The 14,670-nt window shown below is 36.0% G+C and overlaps 1 protein-coding gene across 2 annotated transcripts; it reads left to right on the top strand.

Moving 5' to 3' along the window:
• The first annotated feature begins 585 nt into the window (after nucleotides 1–585).
• On the top strand, nucleotides 586–6,285 carry LOC145158839 (protein S-acyltransferase 21-like). Of its 2 annotated transcripts, none has more exons than XM_079077692.1 (10): nucleotides 586–1,119; nucleotides 1,933–2,046; nucleotides 2,159–2,264; nucleotides 2,921–3,120; nucleotides 3,351–3,419; nucleotides 3,569–3,640; nucleotides 3,791–3,919; nucleotides 4,156–4,236; nucleotides 4,438–4,644; nucleotides 5,299–6,285. In XM_079077692.1, the coding sequence occupies exons 1-10, from the start codon at nucleotides 1,075–1,077 to the stop codon at nucleotides 6,178–6,180; spliced, it is 1,905 nt and encodes a 634-aa protein (XP_078933818.1). In that variant the 5' UTR covers nucleotides 586–1,074; the 3' UTR covers nucleotides 6,181–6,285. The 2 variants fall into 2 exon arrangements, with proteins under 2 accessions (XP_078933818.1, XP_078933816.1); XM_079077690.1 differs by having other exon boundaries at nucleotides 588–1,119; nucleotides 2,159–2,279.
• Nucleotides 6,286–14,670: the final 8,385 nt, after the last annotated feature.

The following is a 14,670-nucleotide window of genomic DNA, read 5'->3' as shown; positions in this document are numbered from 1 at the left end:
AAAATATTAGCACCAAAGGACTTATATCCTAGCATTTTCGAAAATGTGTCTTCCAAAGAGTTTAGGGTTTAAATTTTCGACAAATGCTTAGTTTATGATTAGATTATGAGTCATTAGAAGATTTTATTGGTGACCTTATAAACCTAATATTTGATTAGCTTAAAATAGTACTAGTTATTTAAAAAAAAAGTTGATTTTCATGCTGTGCACTAAATAATTTTAATAAAGTTATGTACTTATATAGCATATTAAACACGTTGAAAAGCAATATTCAACTTTTTTTTTGTTTTTTTATATATTTATAAAAAAATAATATATAAATATAATTTAAAGCCTAATAATCTAAAACATTAAATAAAACAGTTTAAATATTTTTCATACATTACAAATACATTTGAATGATTTTAACCTACATAGTTTAGTTGAATCATTTAATATTATTTTTTGAATTTTCAAAAATAAAACACAACTTAATTTATTTACATGTAAACGAATCAAAATCATAAAACTTATACATCATTTCGTTATTTTTATATTCATTCTAAAGAGAAAAAGTTTAGAAAGATGTATACTTTAGTTGAGAGGCTACAGCCGGCAAGGCCTCTGACTGTGTGTGAACTTTGACTATATATTACCACTTCAAAATTTGATGCAGGCCTACAAAATACTCGTACTTTTACGCACACCAGTTCACAAAAGTTCAACCCCCAAGAAATTGTGCAACTTTAGGATTGAAATTGTAGTTTTAGCATACCAACACCCTCACATTCAATCTCTTTCTCTCACGTCTCATTGATCGATAAATCAATTCCTACAAATAAAGCCCTAGAATTTGAGAAATCAAGCTACCGGGTCGGATTGTTTTGCGGTTTTAACATCTGGGTCAAGATCAAATCTCTTCTACTCGACTCATATGTTCCTCGTTTAGAGAGTCAAGGACTGAAGACCATACATTGGTGGTTTCTGTGTGTTAGTTATTTGTGGGGTTTGTTTGAATTTGGAGTTGTTATGGTTCGTTTGACTTTGAATGTTCTTTGATTTGAGAGATTTGGGCTTTGACTTTGGTTTTTGATCATGGCTAGGCGCCATGGATGGGAACTTCCTGCTCATACTTTTCAGGTACACAATTTTTTTTTGCTAAATTTGCTACCTTGATTAGTTTGTAGGTGTGTGTGTTCTTATGGAATGTTGTTTGATAAGAAGTCGGAATTGGGGATAGTAAGGTAATTTTATATTTATGTAGCAAAACTTCTTAAATGCTTCTCAAAATCTGATTAAATAATCAAAATCATCATTAGTTTTTACCAAACAAGAATCATTGTTGGTACAGTGTTGAACCGTAAAAATTAGAGAAAAAAATGGAAAAAAAGATAAAAAGATTTGGTTTCAATCTGTAAAGTTAAGTCTAAGTATTGATTCAGAATTATTGCATTTGTGGTTCTTTCGAGTCTAAAAGGGGTAAATTTTATCAATTTATGTGAAAACGGATCAATTTTGTGTTTATATTTAACTGGGAAAACGGGTAAAAATTAAAAAGTTTAGCGGAAATAGAAACTGGTTAAAATTCACCCATGTCATCATCAAGTGTTTCAATATATTAATTCTATATGAAAAAAAAAAAGACAAGAGGTGCCCTACAAAGTTATAGTATCCTGCTTTCATTCCTCTCTACTATAGTCTGTATACCACTGTATTCACAAGTTTTTTTTTATACTTTGAATTTTTTTTCATATTAAGACATTATACTTTGAAAAATGTGCCCATTTATAGCAGTGAAACTTGCTTTGTATTTGAATGGCATTGCTATAATTGGGTAGATTTTTCAAAGTACAATGCTGTAATAGAAAAATAATGAAAGTAGGATGCTATAATAAACAAATAACAAAAATACGTTGCTATTTCTTGCATTTAACCCCTTTTTTCTAAATACAGGTTGTGGCAATCACGGTGTACTTCTTATTGTCAGTGGCATTCTACGCGTTTTTCTCTCCTTTTCTTGGAAAGGATATTTATGAACATGTGGCCATTGGTGTTTATTCCTTCTTGGTAAATTTTTCTTTTTGGCTATAAATTATAACCAATTATACACATATTATACACCGATTCTTATTTTTTTAATTGCTAATGGTTTGTTTTTTTATATGGAATTATGTTTTAGGCTCTGAGTGTATTTGTGTTGTATGTAAGATGCACGGCTATTGACCCTGCTGACCCGGGGATTCTAATTGAACCTGGAAGGGTGTCACCAAATAGATCACAAAATGGTACAGAAGCTCATGGTTAGTGATTTTTGTTAGTTTTGGAGGCTAGTTTTGGTATTTTGTGAATCTTAGTTAGTTCTATAAATAGAGTAGTGTATTTGATTATCATGCTTTATGTTGATTATCAATTAGTTCAACTCCAATTCACTAAGGTGTTGTATCTTTAAATGGACTTAGTACATTAATCACTTTAATGCTTAATACAAACATGTTTGACTTAAACATGACTCGGGGCATGTTTCTTTTTGACTTAATAGACTTCATACATTATTCACTTAATGAAAACATTTTTGACTAAATACCTTAAACATGTCTAAATAGGTTATAAGTGAGGAGGATGTCTTTTTATGCATTCAGACGTTTCCTTTAGCCCTTGTATCCCTGTTTTTGTTAAAATTATAGCAATAGGATTTAGTGAATAGAAGGGTAAAATGGTCATTTGTTCCGATTCTGTCAGTTCGTTCACTCCAGACATGCCTTATTCATTCATTCAGCACTTTGTCCATACAACAGTAAATGTAGAAAGAATAGAGAAAGCCATGGAAACGAGATTTTTCCCTATAAGTCCCGACTAATTACATTTATTTTATCCTTTCCATTTCCCCATGTGTGAATATTTTATAAACATCATTTATTCAGACAATATATTTTGATTTCAGGACATGCGTCTTCTGTTGGAGAAGCTAGCAAATCAGGGTTTCAAAATGAAGGAATATATGATAACAATAGTCCGAATTGTTGTTCAAAAGTTTTGGGGGTCCTTTGTGGTTGTATTGTGAAAGAAGATTGTCGTAACGATGAAGAGATGCAACAAGGAGGAGAAGAAGAGGCTTTATTTTGCACTTTGTGTAATGCAGAGGTATTGACTTTGTTTGACCTTCTCTTGTTTTTTTCAGAGTAATGTATTTTTCTCATTCCAATATCTAACTTTTCGGGTCACAAGCTACCTTTATTTTAGGGTGAAATACATAAATACTTTTTTTGACCATATTAATTGAAAAAGTTCCATTCCATGCAATGATATAAAAAAAGCAACCTAAGATATAAAATGAACAAACACTTCTAAATCTTGTTTTTGATTTTTTATAGGTGCGTAAGTTTAGCAAACATTGCAGAAGTTGCGATAAATGTGTTGATGGATTTGATCATCATTGTCGTGTAAGTTGTTGACTCAGATCGATACTTTAAGAGTTTACAATCTCATTTTATTAATAGTTTTATAGTAATATATATATCATATATGTAAGTTCTCATGATTCGCTTAACTAATTCATAACTTAATTTTCTTCCACACATTTATTATGCAGTGGTTGAACAATTGTGTAGGGAGGAAAAATTACTTTACATTCATCTGCTTAATGGCTATGGGCCTTGTCTGGGTAAGCGATACAATAAATTGTAACTTTTGATTCATGCGATACTGAACAAGCTTTCTAGGGCTATTTTCAATGATGAGGATGAGGAGGGCATTCATGTCTTTTTACATTAAGCTTTCTAGTTTAAATCTTGGTTTTGATTTTTAATTTCAGCTTACTTTTGATTGTGGGGTTGGTATCGCGGTTCTTGTTCGATGTTTTGTTAATAAAGGGTCTACAGAAGATCAGATTGCTAATAGACTTGGGGATGGATTTAGTCGGGCCCCATTTGCAACTGTTGTGGTATGTTTCCTCTCTTTACACCTCTTATTTTTTAAATGTTTATGTAACTCATTTGCATATTATTTTTAACCACCATACAATTTGCTTAGGGAAATTTTAACCTGGGTATGTGAAATTAGATCAATTTGTATTTGTACTTTATTGACAACACACCAAATTGGTAAAAAAAAATAATAATAATTACACAATGAGAAAAATCATAAGCATAAATGCATAATTGTTTTTTCTTCATGCAGGCTATATGTACGGTTGTGGCCTTTCTAGCCACCATTCCGCTAGGAGAACTCTTCTTTTTCCACATTATCCTAATTCGCAAGGTTCGTTTTTTTTAATTATTATTATTATTAATAATAATTTACCCCAATGGGACCGGGACCGGTCCTGGTTCTGATTTGGAACTGGGACCGGTCCCAGTGACTTGCCAGTCTGGGTATCCATTGCTCACACTGACAGTCTGACATTATGGTTTTTTGATTGTTTGAAAAAACCGTTTTTTTTTTGTGGTTACTTGATTGCAGGGTATAACAACATATGAGTATGTTGTTGCCATGAGGACCCAAAGTGAACCTGCGGGGCCCTCAATAGACGGAATGGATCAACAAAGCTTGCAGTCTTCCCCCACGAGCTCTGTGGTCACTGCTATGAGTGGCAGAAGCTCTCTTGGTTTGGGTTTGCAATATAAAGGTGCTTGGTGCACCCCTCCAAGAATCTTTATGGATCACCAGGTACCCATGCCTCGTTCTAGACCTCTAAAATCAAATGTCTAAAATACCCTTTATCAAGGGTGTTGTCTAGGCCAAAATCAGTAATGTCTAGTCATTGCTCAAGGATATTTTAGACACTTGACTATCTTTTAAACATTTCATTTAGCATTGTGTTACCTCTACTTTGAGGAAATTTACACTCCTTTCCAAACACGTAGTTTGATATAAAGTATGTTTGAAAGTTAGTCAAATGTCTAACATACCCTTGAACAATCACAAAATAAGGAAATCATGTTACAAAAATCAATAATACAAGTAAACTATGGTCATTGCATTAGGTAAATAGTTACTTTTAATTTGAAGCTTGGCAAAATATAAAAAGTTGAATCTCGGTAGTCTAATGTTGGTATATTGGTAAATTACATTACCAATTTCATCCCAAGCCAATAACCCGAAGTTTGACTTCCACCAAAAAAAGTCAAAGATTCTTGCTTTTGCCATAATTTATTCAATTAGCAAGTCATGTGAGCAACACATCTTCCATAAGTTTAACAGATGTATAATTTTTGATTGATTTATCAATGCAAGTAAGTGTCTAGGCAAAGTTATCATGTTAGAATGTGTCATAATAAAACTTGTGAAATTACGATAATAACCCTCTCATTTTGTCACCAGGACGAAGTCATCCCTCATCTCGAACCCGGCCGCCTACCATCAACAGTCGATCCAGACGCGGTCGACAACAAGGGAAAAAAACCACCACAACGCCCAGTCAGAATCAGTGCATGGAAACTCGCAAAACTCGATTCAACAGAAGCCATGAAAGCCGGTGCCAAAGCTCGAGCCTCCTCTTCTGTCCTCCGTCCACTTGGCACTACAAAAAACACTCAATTCGATCCTGACCATTTATCATCCAGCAATGTCAGCATTAAAAGCAGCCCAACCAGCACCCATAACCAATTTCACGCCTCCAAAAGCTCATATCCACCTAGCCGAGCTAGCCGTGATGACACCGAGATCAGTAATTTAAGCAGCCCAACACCTAACCGTGACCATTTCAACCCCATGTATCAGTCCTCCGAGAACCAGTCTCCCTGGTCCAACGAGCCAGGGCCGGTGCGGATGCCTGTTCAGGCATCCGCACCGATTCCGGTACGGATACCTGTGCAGGCATCCGTACCGGCACTTGCACCGGTTTCTAGAAGAAACGCGGTAGTGAATGAGGGTACGAGGTCGTCGTCGTCGGTGTATTGGGATCAGGAAGCGGGGCGGTTTGTGTCGGCCGCCACGACGAGGGCGGTAGGTGGTGGTGGTGGTTTGGTGCAGGGTTCGGGGACGGAGTTGACTTATACGGGTCAATCGATTTTCTTTGGTGGGCCGCTTGTGGGGCCTAGTGGCGGTGGTGGTGGTGGTCTACAGAGAGAGACCACCAGCACCGCTTCTATTGCTGGTAATACGTCGAGTTATTATCAACAGGGGAGATCACAGAGGGGCGGGCAACTTCCGGTGTTTGTTCCGAGTGATACTTCTCAGCAGAGATTACATAGAGACATCTAACTTTGTAAAACACCATGAGATTTGTTTAAGTTATTTTGTAGAGTTGTTTCCTGGATTGTTGGACTTTTGACTTTTTTATCATCAAAGTTTGACATATTTTCTAAATTATGTGCTTGAATTTAAGGGGTGTTTAATATGCGTTTAAACTAATCATATTATGATTTAAAATTGTAACGGTTAATTGACCATATTTTGAGATGACATATCACCATGAAACTATCTTTTTCTAGACTTTAACCAAATGACTATAAGAACTGTGAAAATACGAACGTAAAACTCGTAGGAAACCATGATATGATATAAAGCAAACCAGTAAAACTCGTAGGAAACCATGATATGATATAAAGCAAACCAATAAACGCTAGCAATCAGAAGTTATTTTTCGCGAGACTGTTTTGGATAATGGATAGGATCCCAATCCTTACCTAATAAGACTTGATAATGATTTGCAAGCTTCACTTGTTCTTCATGGATATTAATATTTTGCTCCTGCTCGATGTACCGTTCAATCATGCATACATTCATGCAATTATAATTTATCACTAAATAGATGTGAGGGATCTATTTCCTTTTATACAAGGGTTTGAACTAGACGAATGCTAGTGTATTGCAAAAATTAAAAATATATTATAAAAATATTGAAAAATACATGTTGTTTAAAATAGTTTTGTTATTAACATTAACATTAACATATTAATTTTTACACTTAGTTTATATATAAAATCTTAATTATTTTAAACAATATTACTAAATCACCTTTGGTTGTACATAATAAAATATAATATAATTCTAGGTTTAGTGTTATTTTGAACGGTTGTAGTGATCAAGTAATTTAATTAATAAAATTTAATAATCATAAATGATAAATGATTTAGAGGTTAAAAAGCCTTGAATAATTTTAGTGTTTTTATCCGTATATAATTGTATCGATTTTTCTAATTTTTCCATTTTAAAGTTGAAATAAAAAATATATAAAATATTTTTGATAAATTAATTGAAAGTATGGTCTCAAAAGTTGAACTTTGTTTGTTTGCAAAATAAGTTTTATCTCGATTTCCAACAACATCTAATTACCATGATAGATTATTTGTTCAATAAGACATTTTAAATCTTAGAAAATTATAAAATTATTATACTTATTAGCAAACAATGAAAATTATTAAATATATTATTAAACATAAATAATTTATGAGAGTTTTAAGTTAAGTAAAAGGGAAATATGTATAAAATTCCTTATATTTTGGCTCTATTGACATTTTTTTGTAGTTAAACCATTGAAACAGACTAGTACTTGTAACTGAGTTTAATTTTCAGGTTACCGTAGATAATAACAGGTTTCGATGGTTAAATTGTAAACAACATATCAATAGTGGCTTTTTTGTCGATAGGCAAAAATATAGGTATATTTTTTTCAATACATAATAATTTTTAACATCAAATTTTACCTATTTTAAGATTAAGAGAGTGTTTGGGATTTGATTTGAACTTCAAAATAACTTATTGACTTATGGTGGTGGGAAAATAATTTTTTTATAAAAAGTGTTTGAGTTAACTTTTACGGTGGGAAAAGATAGTAAGTTAATAAGTTGTTTTTATTTAAAAAGTGTGTTCCTTAACTTATATATGTTTTCATATTATCAAACACTTTTTTTTAACTTATTGACTTTTTTTAAAAAGCTAATTAGTCATTATCTACATTGGTAACCATTATGAAAATCCAAGAGAGAAAGAAGACTATATGACATTTGTTTTTTGGATTTTTAAAATCGCAGACATATTTGTATCAACGTGATATATTGTAATATATATTCTATTGTTAGGTGCATTTCATGCACCCATTTTGTAGCTTTATTTCATAAAAGTGCATTGCATATAGGCTTAAACTCATGCATTTTTCATGTTTTTCGGGATTTTTCATGAGGCTATTTCATGTTGGATTTGATGTCTAAGCCCATAACTATATCTGTGATGTATTTGACCCGATTGTAGCATGGTCCTTTTGGGTTGCCTTCACCAGTGCAATTTGATAGGATGGACTTTTTGAGAATAAGGTTATTTATGATTTATTAATATATTACAAGTATAATATATTAATATTTAATTAGTATTGATCAAGAATTAATTTGTAATTAATTTTGTGGTCAAAAGAGACTAATTAAATATATGAGGATTGATTATGTAAATCAATGATTCTTGTAGTGTGGGCCAATGATCCATGATTATTTAGGTGGGCTAATCCAATGAGATAATCCATGGATAGTCCATGGAGGTTAAATCCATGAAGCATGAGAATGTGGAAAGTCATGGGTCATTAGGGTTTACAAAGTGTAACCCTAGCATGTACAACACTATAAATAGAACCCCCCATGGACAAAAATCGGTTACCACATCTATTGAGATAAGTAACTTATTCTCTTAAAACCTCCTCTTGCATATTGGTGTTTGTGAAACATTAGAGACTGATCACTTGGGATGCTCAAGCTTTCAAAGGTCAAGAACTCTACCCTACTCAAGAGGTAAGCATCCAAACTAAGTTTTTATTATATAGCTTCAATTGTATGTTAGCCAGGGTGAATGCTTTGGAAAAACAAAATGCATGTATAATTAGAGAAAACATAGATCCAAAGCATTTAGGGTTTCATGTGCACCATAGGAGTGTTATAGTGTTCAAAACCCAACAGTGGTATCAGAGCCTAGAATTGTTTTCTATTATATTTGATGCTTACTAGTTTTTCAAAGCTGAAAAAGTCGAAATTTTGGCCTCTAACTGGTGAACTCGCCGAATCCATGAACAGACTCGACGAGTCCACTTAGTAATAGAGCAACTCGCCGAGTCCAGTTCATGCACTCGACGAGTTGAAGGATCTGTGTGCAAAATTTCGAGTTTCTTGGTCTGGGTTGGATTGGGAACACTACCACAAACTATTTTGGATCATTGGAAATGTTTTTTATGATATTATAGTGCTTGTACTCATCCAACCACAAGATAATTGTCAAAGTTTTAAAATAATTGTTGTTTTTATATGATAAGAAAAATTGCTTTCAAATTGTTGACTAGAAATTATCTTGATTATGAGTTTAGTTAGATCATAGATTATGTGATAATTTTATTTGTTAGAATAATGATCTAAATGCATTTTAATGACCACCATAACATGTCCTCAAGTTATGGAAAATGAAAGGCCTCATACATTAAAATCCTATTAAACTCATAAGTTATGAATGTGAAGAGTTTTGACAAGTTTCAAAACTTGCCCTCAAATTTTGGAATTTGTAAAGTCATATTAATGAAACTTTAATTGCAAACCCTGGAGTTTTAAAAGTTAAAATTCAACCCTTAGACTTTATAATATTAAGTCGTTCGAGGGCGGATGACTTCATGTAGTATCATAACAGTTGAGTAATAGTAAAGAAAGCAAACACAACCACCATATATATAATTGAAAAGTTTACATGATTGTTGTAATGTTTCAAAAGTAAATTACAATATGATGATAAAATAAGTTTTGAACTGACGTCTTAGCGTCCTTTCTCCAAAAGCTGATGTTTACATGTATTACTGAATCCCTGAGAAATACAAGTAGTTTTGAAAAAGTGTCAACAATTAAGTTGGTGAGTTCATAAGCGTTTTTATATTAGAATTGTATGCCTTTCTGTATAAAATAACTGAGTTTGTTTCTAGAAAATCCAATATTTTCCATAAATGTGTGGTAGTTTTAAAAGTTCCAAAACCGAAATGCATAAGTATTTTCCATACCTAAAATAGTGTAAATTGATTTATATATGGATATATAATCACTAAGGCGCTTGATAGCCCCGTAAATCAAAATGTTTTAATACTCCATGTGAGTTTTATAACCGTACTATTGACTCAGTCTGCCTGTAGCAACGTTCTTCAGGCGTTGAAGTGTTATGACGTTTGTCACCCCAGACCTGCCGGTCTAACTGTAGTTAACAGCTTAGGTGCGGGATTGTCAGTCCCGAATAGATCTATACACAAGTATCACGCTCTCTCTACAAGAGATTATGGTTTATAATACAGGACTTGAAATGCGTATATAAAAATACGGTGAAGTCAAATGTCTCACATAAGTTAGTATCAATAGATTTACGTATGAAAAGTCCATTTTCTTGTAAATATAAGTATTTCCTCTTTATAGTGTTTAAAGTTTGTAAAGTATCATGAATATCTCGTAAACTATACCTATTATAATTTTTATAAAGTGTGTTCCATTAGAATGAAAACCTTGGTGTATTAGCAACTTTGCATGTAAAGTATAACGTTAGTAATAACGTTGTTTTATGTGTTTAACATTTATACACAAAATATAGATGAAACATTAGAGACCGTATGTAAAGATTTGTATTTTTAACATAAGTTTTTCTTGTGTTGCACTTGTATTTCCCCCCTAAAATATAGAAAAGACGTGAAATATAGGGGTATGAACTCACTTGGTAGAAGTGACGATTTGATGAAAACGATGCTTTGCTCGGGCAGCACTTCGACCGGAAAGTGGTAAATTTCTCGGGAATCTCGGGGCTTCGAACTTCCGTCAGAGCTTAGATATGAAACCGGGATGTCGGGGTAGTCTCGAGAGGGTAGAAGTACGAAATTTGGGAGAGAAAGTAGTGAACTAGCAACCAAACCCCGGAACCCTCGCATCCTTTATATAGAGCTGGAAGAGGCCTCGAACGCGGGGCGTTCCTGCGAAGAACGCTGGGCGTTCCGGAGCGCAGGGCGCTCCCTCGTACGCAACACGTTCCGGAGCCCTCGTGCGTCACTGCTTACGAAATTCGTACTTGATGTGCGATGGGACTGGCTCCAGGGTACGAACGCGAGGCGTTCCGTAGGAACGCAGGGCGTTCCCTTCGAACCAGCCTCGGAGTTTGTGCCCTGATCTTTAAAAATCCGTAACTTTCGCATACGATCTCCGTTTTTGACGTTCTTTATATCCACGTGTAGGTGAGAATATACTCTACAACTCTCGTTTAGACTTCGTCGGCTAATTTTGGCTTTATTTTTAATATTATATTTTTAATAGGCCGGGACAGGAAAAGTCCGTTAAAAATTCATAACTTCTTCATCCGACGTCCGTTTTTGTCTGTCTTTTTACCGTTGTACTCCTATTGTCGAGACCTTCAATTCTCGTTTAGGTTGCGTTGGCTAAGAATCGCTCGATCTTTATTTCGAGTTTTTAGCTATCTACTGTTATTCTGAAACTTAGAAAAATCATAACTTCCTCATACGAAGTCAGATTTGGACGTACTTTGTATGCACGTTCACAATTTAATATAGTCTACGACTTTCGTTTAGATACCTAAGGCTAAAAAGTATTTTATTGAAATGTCACTTTTTACACTTAACAGTGTTTTACCGGTTTTGTCGCGGATCTTTGATTGGTCATAACTTCTTCGTTATAACTCGGATTTGAGTGTTCTTTATATTTATGTAAACCTTGTCAGGATATCTATCATTTTATGTATCCCAATTGAGGCTTTTGAACATTTCATTTTTGACTCTATTTTTATTATATAAAAAGTAGATTACAATACTTGACTTAGGTCATTACATTGACTTGAAATACCGGGTTGTCACATCATCCCCATGTTAGAGGGAATTTCGTCCTGAAATTTATTCTAAGATAAGTAGTTATGGACTAGGGAAAAAATGTGGGTACTTTTGTTTCATCTGGTCTTCGCGCTCCCAGGTGTATTTAGGTCCTCGCTTGGCATTCCAGCGGACCTTCACAATGGGTGTGCGACTTTGTTTTGTTCTTTTAATTTTCCTATCCATGATTTCTACTGGCTCTTCTACGAAATGGAGACTCTCGTTGATTTCAATTTCGTCCAGAGGGACGACGAGGGTCTCATTGGACAAACACTTCTTCAAGTTTGACACATGAAAGGTAGGATGTACGTTATTGAGTTCTTGCGGTAATCGAAGCTTATATGCTACCGGGCCGATCCTGGCAAGGATCTCGAATGGTCCGATATACCTTGGATTTAGTTTCCCACGTTTTCCAAAACGTATTAATCCCTTCCAGGGTGAGACCTTTAATAGAACCCGGTCCCCAACCTGAAATTCCAAGGGTTTCCGTCTTTTGTCCGCATAACTCTTTTGTCTGTCTCTTGAAGCCTTTAATCGTTCCCGGATTTGGACAATCTTCTCGGTCGTTTCTCTTATGATTTTTGGGCCTGTGAGAGTGCTGTCAGGTACTTGTCCTCTAGCTAGTTGCGTGTCACCCACTTCAGCCCAACACAGAGGTGATCTGCACTTGTGGCCATAGAGGGCTTCGAATGGAGCAACCTTGATGCTAGTGTGGTAGCTATTGTTGTACGAGAACTCGACCAGTGGTAAATGGGTATCCTATGCCTTACCAAAATCGATCACACAAGCTCTTAGCGTATCTTCCAAGGTTTGAATGGTCCTCTCACTCTGTCCGTCGGTTTGTGGGTGGTAAGCGGTACTCATGTCTAGTCTCGTCCCTAGAGATTTTTGTAGCGATTGCCAGAAACGTGAGGTGAATCTACTATCTCTGTCTAAGATAATAGATATTGGTACACCATGCAGTCACACAATCTCCCTGATGTATGTTCTATCTAGTTTCTCCATCTTGTCCGTTTCCTTTATTGGTAGGAAGTGCGCGGATTTGGTTAACCTGTCGACGATCACCCAGATGGTGTCAAGTCCACCCACTGTCTTGGGTAACTTGGTTATGAAATCCATGGTTATCCGCTCCCACTTCCACTCGGGTATTTCAGGCTGTTGAAGCAATCCCGAGGGTTTTTGGTACTCTACCTTGACTTTGGCGCAAGTCAGACACTTGCCCACATAGGTAGCAATTTCGGCTTTCATGTTCGGCCACCAATATAATTTCTTGAGGTCCAGATATGTCTTGTCTGCACTCGGATGTACAGAGTATCGTGTCTTATGTGCTTCATTCAAGATGACGTCTCTATAACCACCAAAGTTCGGTGTCCAGATTCGATTCTTGAGGTAACGAACTCCGTCATCCTTGACTTCAAGATTCTTATCCATTCCTCTTAAGGATTCACCGGTCACATTTTCGGCTTTCGAGGCTTCCATTTGCGCTTCCTTGATTTGCTTGGACAGGTGTGAATGGATCGTCATGGTTAAGGATTTCACTCTGCGGCCCGAGTATTCCTTTAGGCTGAGAGCATCCGCTACTACATTAGCTTTTCCGGGATGATAACGAATTTCGCATTCGTAATTGTTTAGTAGTTCAACCCATCGTCTTTGCCTCATGTTGAGTTCTTTTTGGTTGAGAATGTGCTGAAGGCTCTTCTGATAGGTGAAGATTGTGCATTTGGTGTCGTAGAGATAGTGTCTCCAGATCTTTAGGGCGAAAACGACTGCTCCTAGTTCGAGTTCGTGTGTAGTGTAGTTGACCTCGTGCGTCTTGAGCTGTCTCGAGGCGTATGCGATGACCTTTCCTCGTTGCATTAGAACACATCCAAGACCCTGGTTTGATGCGTCGCAGTAGACCACGAAGTCTTCTGTTCCTTCTGGCAGAGATAATATAGGGGCGCTGCACAGGGCTTGTTTTAGCGTTTGGAACGCAACGTCTTACTTTTCTCCCCAGTTGTAGGTTACACCCTTATGAGTCAGGGAGGTAAGTGGTTTGGCAATCTTTGAGAAGTTTTGTATGAATCTTCGGTAATAGCCAACAAGGCCCAAGAATTGTCGGATTTCCGTTGGAGTTCTTGGAGATGACCATTTCTCGATCGCCTTGATTTTGGAAGGGTCCACGTGTATCCCTTCTTTGCCGACCACGTGACCTAGGAAATCTACTTTCCGAATCCAAAATTCGCACTTTGAGAATTTTACGTATAACTTCTCTGCCCTTAATGTTTCCAATACCTGTCGGAGGTGTTGACTATGCTCTTCTTTACTCCTTGAATAGATCAGTATATCATCTATGAACACGATCACAAATTTATCCAGGTAAGAACGACATACCCAGTTCATTAAGTCCATGAACACTGCCGGTGCATTTGTTAATCCAAAGGGCATCATTACAAACTTGTAGTGACCATAACGAGTTCAGAACGCTGTCTTGGGAACATCTCCTTCCAGAACTCGCAGCTGGTGATACCCGGATCTTAAATCGATCTTTGAGAAGTAGCTTGCTCCTTGGAGCTGGTCGAACAGATCGTCTATGCGCGGTAGGGGATATCGGTTCTTGATTGTGAGCTTGTTTAGTTCCCGGTAATCGATGCACATGCGGAAAGATCCATCCTTCTTCTTTACGAACAGAACCAGTTCTCCCCAAGGTAAGAAGCTCAGCCTGATGAATCCTTTACTGAGTAGTTCGTTCAGTTGGCTGGATAATTCCTACATCTCTGCTGGTGCTAGACGGTACGACGATTTTGCTACTGGGGTAGCTCCGAGAATCAAGTCGATTCTGAATTCGACTTGACGTTCTGGTGGAACTCCTGGAAGATCTTTAGGGAAGACGTCGAGGAAGT

This window comes from Lactuca virosa, chromosome 2, assembly GCF_052849685.1.
Source record: "Lactuca virosa cultivar CGN04683 chromosome 2, Lactuca_virosa_CGN04683_v6, whole genome shotgun sequence".
Classification (NCBI taxonomy): Eukaryota; Viridiplantae; Streptophyta; class Magnoliopsida; order Asterales; family Asteraceae; genus Lactuca; species Lactuca virosa.
Note: the sequence above shows the minus strand (reverse complement) of the source record. Positions and strands in the feature narration are given on the sequence as shown.

Bases quoted from the DNA above. Each gene is read 5' to 3' on its own strand.
- LOC145158839 (XM_079077690.1), top strand. From the start codon at position 1,075: ATGGCTAGGCGCCATGGATGGGAACTTCCTGCTCATACTTTTCAG. The intron at 1,120-1,932 runs GTACACAATTTT...TTCTAAATACAG, and splicing joins TTCCTGCTCATACTTTTCAG to GTTGTGGCAATCACGGTGTA. The intron at 3,420-3,568 runs GTAAGTTGTTGA...TTTATTATGCAG, and splicing joins GATTTGATCATCATTGTCGT to TGGTTGAACAATTGTGTAGG.